Genomic DNA, 7564 nt, shown 5'->3' on the forward strand with positions numbered 1-7564 from the left:
CTTTAAGAATACTCATGTCCTTTCTTTTCACAAAAGACCAGCAATTCTTTGAAAGAGCAGTTTGTTGTCATCAGATATGGAATCAGGTCAATAAATGTGTGTTGACATACACAGTGTTATACTAATTATGCTCAATAACCTTACAGTTCGCAAGGTCATAACACACACACACGCACGAACACACACACACACACACACACACACACAATCGGCACATTATTACCCTGATTTCTCTCAGCATATAAATATCTTTACTAGCATTTTCAGTGTGCATATGTCTGTTCATGCACTGATGGCAAAACCAAAGGAAAACAATTTCAAAATCTCATGTAAACTTTTTAGAATTAATTTATTATTCATAGTTTACACATTCAGTGTATTTCTACCTTACTTTGTGAAGCCATTTATTTATTTACTCCCCCCAGCAGAAGACAGCAGTTAACTTCTGCTTCACCTTGAATGTTTTTTTTTTCCCCCTGTTAGACTGATCTTTATATTTACATCGGGAGTACAGGGGCGGGTTGAAAACACGCTCCAATCCCCACAGCTAAGCAGAGAAACCAGCTGACCTTCTGTCTCATCTATAAACAAACCGCTCTTGTCTTCCCTTAAGGCACATGCAGAAGCCAGGATAGATGTCTCTTGAAAAGGACATCCTATATCTACTGTGTCAGTGTGGAAAGGTGAAGCAGCAGTATCTAGCTGACTTGTCTGTGTGGCTCCCATTTCTCACCTTTCAGCATTCATGTTGACACGTTACCCCTTCAAGTGCATGGTTTGCAAATCAGTACATTACTGCATTTATTTTAATCTGGGCTTTGTATCGCTTTATTGATATCAAAAAATGCAATAACACAAGATAAATAATAAATAACAATAAATATTTAATAGACCTAAATCTAAAATTATGATAGTAGATTGTTAGAGAAAACACTATAATAAGTTAACACTTTACTTTAAACCTGTATAAAAAATACTCTTAAAGCATTATGATGCTTTCATAATGCTGCATTTAACATCTCATAGACTGTTCTTGTGAGTAACTAATCGCAGTTATAATACTGTATAGTATAATGTGTTTATATTACTATTTACATATTCACACACACACACACACATATATATATATATATGGTGAATATTATTGGTGAATAATAAATATATAAGGTGAATTAAATAATGTTACATAATATTTTGATGTGAACTGAATTATTACCACATGGAGTACAATTTTAGATTCCCTGACAAAACATTTTTTTTTTTTTTACAGTGACGTTACCTTTAAAGTGTATATAATACATTACCACATATATGGTAAACACTATATTTCATGTTTAAATGTACTATACTTTTAGAGATGTAATCATAAATATATACTGCATTATAATGTAACTTTGGTTACAGTTATGACATCATATTATGTATTACACTGTGGAATTATGAATACTTTATAATGCACTTTATATACTAGCTGAAAGTTAAATTTAGATTAACTTATGGGAGACAATAATCACCTTTTGACCTCAGTTTTACCCTTTAGATAGACTGTAGTGCCATCTATTGAAAAAAACAACTATAAATCACTAACTCATAAAACAGCTCCATGCAATATGTATCACATCCTACCTCTTTTGAAGATGATTTCATAAAAATCTAACAATCAAATAAGATTCAAGATGTCAGTTTTGCACAAATATTATCTGGTAAATCTTATTCTGTACAGGTACAAAACAGAACAGTGGGATGTTTTTGCTGATTATGATTAATATTTCTCCTCCAACCCGCATTCTCTATATTAAAGGGAAATATCGACATGATTGTGCACTGTATAATAATAATAATAATCATGATAAAAAATATGCAATATTTCTCCATCAATTCATCAAGCAAAAGACTAAAGTGACCTACAGGTGCGATTTCCGAGTATGGGTAAATAAAACATGCGTTATGTTATTAATTAACACACACATTTACCTTCTCGTAGGAAGCGAGAGTGGATGAGAATGATGAGAAAACAGCAGATCGCCGCTCCCGCTAGAGCCCACGCAACTCTCAGCATCAGCATCCTGACTGCCTTCAGCATCCACACCACATCTCCATTCTATTGCCATACAACAACCAACACCTTTGATGCGCTTTTCTTTCACAGATCCAGAAGAAAGGAATCCGTTCTTTTTCAAGAGATGCCAACTTTAGGAAAACAATATATTTGATGTTTTAGAGCTTTCACCGCCCATTGCAAAAAAATGTAGAAATTTCCAGTTTGTCTGTGGCTGTTACGTGGATCTAAGGCGAGTGATGTGCGATCATCCTCTCCAAAATCTCTGGTTTACGCACTTAGAGAACTGCGCTGATCGCTAGAACTGTCACTCTACTCTGTATTTTCGAATGGTCCTTGCTGTGTACCACCAGAAACAAGTCAGATTACAAACCGTAATTCCCGCATTAATTCGAATGATCGTGTAAAAAATGTCCCAAACGCGACGCATGTGGTTTTGGTGATATGTTGAGTCCGTATCTCTATAAACAAACCGCTCTTGTCTTCCCTTAAGGCACATGCAGAAGCCAGGATAGATGTCTCTTGAAAAGGACATCCTATATCTACTGTGTCAGTGTGGAAAGGTGAAGCAGCAGTATCTAGCTGACTTGTCTGTGTGGCTCCCATTTCTCACCTTTCAGCATTCATGTTGACACGTTACCCCTTCAAGTGCATGGTTTGCAAATCAGTACATTACTGCATTTATTTTAATCTGGGCTTTGTATCGCTTTATTGATATCAAAAAATGCAATAACACAAGATAAATAATAAATAACAATAAATATTTAATAGACCTAAATCTAAAATTATGATAGTAGATTGTTAGAGAAAACACTATAATAAGTTAACACTTTACTTTAAACCTGTATAAAAAATACTCTTAAAGCATTATGATGCTTTCATAATGCTGCATTTAACATCTCATAGACTGTTCTTGTGAGTAACTAATCGCAGTTATAATACTGTATAGTATAATGTGTTTATATTACTATTTACATATTCACACACACACACATATATATATATATATATATATGGTGAATATTATTGGTGAATAATAAATATATAAGGTGAATTAAATAATGTTACATAATATTTTGATGTGAACTGAATTATTACCACATGGAGTACAATTTTAGATTCCCTGACAAAACATTTTTTTTTTTTTTACAGTGACGTTACCTTTAAAGTGTATATAATACATTACCACATATATGGTAAACACTATATTTCATGTTTAAATGTACTATACTTTTAGAGATGTAATCATAAATATATACTGCATTATAATGTAACTTTGGTTACAGTTATGACATCATATTATGTATTACACTGTGGAATTATGAATACTTTATAATGCACTTTATATACTAGCTGAAAGTTAAATTTAGATTAACTTATGGGAGACAATAATCACCTTTTGACCTCAGTTTTACCCTTTAGATAGACTGTAGTGCCATCTATTGAAAAAAACAACTATAAATCACTAACTCATAAAACAGCTCCATGCAATATGTATCACATCCTACCTCTTTTGAAGATGATTTCATAAAAATCTAACAATCAAATAAGATTCAAGATGTCAGTTTTGCACAAATATTATCTGGTAAATCTTATTCTGTACAGGTACAAAACAGAACAGTGGGATGTTTTTGCTGATTATGATTAATATTTCTCCTCCAACCCGCATTCTCTATATTAAAGGGAAATATCGACATGATTGTGCACTGTATAATAATAATAATAATCATGATAAAAAATATGCAATATTTCTCCATCAATTCATCAAGCAAAAGACTAAAGTGACCTACAGGTGCGATTTCCGAGTATGGGTAAATAAAACATGCGTTATGTTATTAATTAACACACACATTTACCTTCTCGTAGGAAGCGAGAGTGGATGAGAATGATGAGAAAACAGCAGATCGCCGCTCCCGCTAGAGCCCACGCAACTCTCAGCATCAGCATCCTGACTGCCTTCAGCATCCACACCACATCTCCATTCTATTGCCATACAACAACCAACACCTTTGATGCGCTTTTCTTTCACAGATCCAGAAGAAAGGAATCCGTTCTTTTTCAAGAGATGCCAACTTTAGGAAAACAATATATTTGATGTTTTAGAGCTTTCACCGCCCATTGCAAAAAAATGTAGAAATTTCCAGTTTGTCTGTGGCTGTTACGTGGATCTAAGGCGAGTGATGTGCGATCATCCTCTCCAAAATCTCTGGTTTACGCACTTAGAGAACTGCGCTGATCGCTAGAACTGTCACTCTACTCTGTATTTTCGAATGGTCCTTGCTGTGTACCACCAGAAACAAGTCAGATTACAAACCGTAATTCCCGCATTAATTCGAATGATCGTGTAAAAAATGTCCCAAACGCGACGCATGTGGTTTTGGTGATATGTTGAGTCCGTATCTCCGCCTCCGTCTGTGCTGTTACCGAGGTTTGATTCTTCTCTTAACGAGCGCACTTTCTCCCCGCTGACGCATACATCGCCTCCACTTGCCTGGATAGACGCGTTTGAGAAGCGCTCGCCGGTGGATGCGTCACAGCGCATGTTCCCTTAGTCTGACGTCAGAGTTTAAGTCTTAAGTTCTTTCATTGTGTCTTTTGTGTGCTGAACCTTTAAGAAATGTTGTGCACCGCAGGATTTAAAGACACCATGAAGTCAAACTTGAAGTTTCGTGGCTTTAGTGTCATTTGAGGGCATCCATATGATAGTGGGTCATTGGAAATGCGCCGTTCGTGCGCTGTGTGCCCCCAAGGCTTACTGATACATTTAGCAGGATACCGTATTTAATCACATTTTGCATTATTATCATTCAATGTTGTATTATGTATTGTAAACTACACATAGATTTGGCTCTGTTTTGTGTAATTCAAAATATATAATTTTATTTTTAAACTGATTGCTAATGAAAAGAATAGGGTATATATAGTTACATTTACTTTCCCCCAAAATGCACGCAGGTTATGTGAATGTGAGACTAAAATTGCCCATAACTGTGAGTGTAAATGTGTATCTGTCTGTTTCTGTTAGCCCTGTTGTAGACTGGCCATCTGTCTGTGGTGCTTCCTTGCCTACGGCTTAAGATGCTGGGATAAGCTCCAGCCCTCCTGTGCTCATACATGGGATATGTGATTTTATAAAAATACAGTAAAGAAAGGTGATTAACTTTTTTTGTGCGAGTTTAGACAGAACAAAATATTTTGCAAGCAAAACAGCCAAGGGCTGTGTTTTTCAAAGTATTGAGTAAAATGTCAGACATGTAAAAATATTACTTGTCATGTTTCCCAAAACAATAACTACGAAGTAGTACATTAAAAAAAAGTTCATAAATTAACAAGAGCCTTTGACCACTGACAATTCTTTCTCTTTGATTTTTCCCTAAAAGATGAAGGATCACTTAATATTAATGCATTTTGTTATTGCAGATGAATAAATGAATAAAATAATGAAACAAGTCTTATAAAATGTGCCTTCATCTCTGCATGAATGAATTTATATGACAATATGATAAAACTTTATGTAGGCCTAACAAATGTAGTTTGTAGTTTTTTGTAGTAGTTGTTTGTTCTTAATAATATAATTTTCACAAGAAATATGTGGGTCTATTTTCCAAATGTAAATAAATAAATCAGCAACTTTGGATCTGACAGCATGATGCAACAATGCAATTAATTTTAAATAATGAACATCTTATATACTGGTTTGGAAAACAGGCATTGCTCAATCACAGAATAAATGCCTATTGCTGCGTCTAAAATTGAATAGTATCCACCCTAAATAGTATTCAAAATTAGAATTAGTGTGTCCCAAAACATTTATTACATCTGTAAAAAAAACCATGAGGAGAGTTCAGCATGCTACTTCTGTTCTCTCCAGTACGCTAGGAAGAATTGTAGTGTAAATTAAATGAACTGAAATGTGGAATATGTATATGGGGATATTACTGTAACTGTGATTATTATATTGAGTCAGTGTGGTCTGTTAAAAACAATTATTATGTGGCAGTATGTCCCAAAACACTTCTGCTACACACTCAAAAGTTTTCTTCACAAAAAAAAAAAAGAGTTCATACTTTTAGGGCATAATATAATTGGAATGCAGAATATCATTTTGTTATGATCTTAAGGGTGTGATTTGCAACATTAATGGAAAACCCAGCCTAGGAATTTTGTGAAATATACAGTGAAAAGGAATAAAAACTTTAGTGAGTTGGTTGTGTTGCATTATGGGTCATTTTTTAACAAGACTGATGCATCAAAACCGCAGTGGTGTCATTGCTGCTGTCTACGCAGCTAATTTAGAGCCAATTATCAGCATTCGCCAGTGTTTACAATGGGGGCGTCCATTTTTTATTTCTCTGCAGTGCCTGTAACACACTCTCATTGTGATCCATCAATCAGCTGGATGGCAATTAAAGGAGAGCTGTCCAGGAGTGACTGCATGAGGCAAGCAGAGCAGGTGCATCACCTTAAGGATGATGATGACATACACATTGCCAATGAACAGTCCTTGGTTGCGTTACTCAAAGAGCACCTGTCACTTATATTGACATGCTCCTGCTGTTTCAGCACAAGTGTGCCTTTGGGAACTACTTGAGAGTGGTCAAAGGGTCTGAGATGACCACAAAGATGAGAGCTGAATTTAAGATGTTTATTCACTAAGCTGGCACTTTTAAAATCCTTTTCTGGCATGGGGCACTGTGGCATGGATGCACATTTTTGCTTTGGAGAACTGCCCTCAGAAAAGCATGTTTTATTGATTTTTCATCCATCACAAATATGATTCACGTTTGTTAGTGAGTAAACTTCTGCAACATAAATTTTAAAACATTTAGAGTCTATAAGAGTAAATATAATTTATATCTACAGTATGTTAAAAGCAATTGCATAAATATGTTTGTTGCCTAGGAGCAACATTGTGCGGCAGTGGAACTGGATATGGATAACGTATTTATCATGTTTTTATTTGTATTATTATTTTGCATTGTTATTTAGAAATGTATACATATTTAGTTTTTACTTAATACTTATATAAAAATAAGGGAGGAGCCAGTTCTGTTAGATTCTGTTGTGCAGCAGTTTTTAGTGCATAACCTTGAAGTGACTGTGTCTGAATGGGAGCAAATCCCTTCATCCATGTTCCTTCGTCAAGTGGTAGGCCTTCCCAAATGCTGTTTTAACAGCAAAGGGAGGGTTTAATGGCTTTTGCTGTCTTTTAAAATTAAATGTTCCATACAAGCAAGAAGGTTGAATAGAATGTCATGGTTTAGTGTAGCATTAAGATTTGTTTTTCTGAGAAAACTCTTAAGTTCTTTAGATGTTAAGGGTACTTTATGGAACCATTTAGACAAAAAAAGGTTTTTCTATGGCATCGTGAAGCACCTTTATTTTTAAGAGTGTATTTACTAATACTCTAACCACTGAAATCAAAACTATATATAATACTGAAAATTTGACAACTGCAAAAATATTTTTTTTTTATGTTGTGTGGTAAAAAAAAAAAAAAAAAAA

General features: G+C 34.6%; 1 protein-coding gene across 2 annotated transcripts in view; it reads right to left on the reverse strand.

The window, feature by feature from the left end:
* The window catches only part of LOC107716494 (protein FAM19A5-like), a 132089-nt gene that overhangs the window by 90117 nt on the left and 34408 nt on the right, over window positions 1–7564 (reverse strand). Inside the window, exon 1 of one of the 2 annotated variants that reach the window (XM_016522975.1) lies at window positions 1975–2478. The exons of the other annotated variant lie outside the window; for it this stretch is intronic. Coding sequence (XP_016378461.1) covers window positions 1975–2083 — 109 coding nt within the window. The 5' untranslated portion in view covers window positions 2084–2478. Of the gene's footprint in view, window positions 1–1974; window positions 2479–7564 lie in introns of those variants that run through there. 2 annotated transcript variants of the gene reach the window in all.

This window comes from Sinocyclocheilus rhinocerous, unplaced genomic scaffold (genome assembly GCF_001515625.1).
Source record: "Sinocyclocheilus rhinocerous isolate Xijiao unplaced genomic scaffold, SAMN03320098_v1.1 scaffold1141, whole genome shotgun sequence".
Lineage (NCBI taxonomy): Eukaryota > Metazoa > Chordata > Actinopteri > Cypriniformes > Cyprinidae > Sinocyclocheilus > Sinocyclocheilus rhinocerous.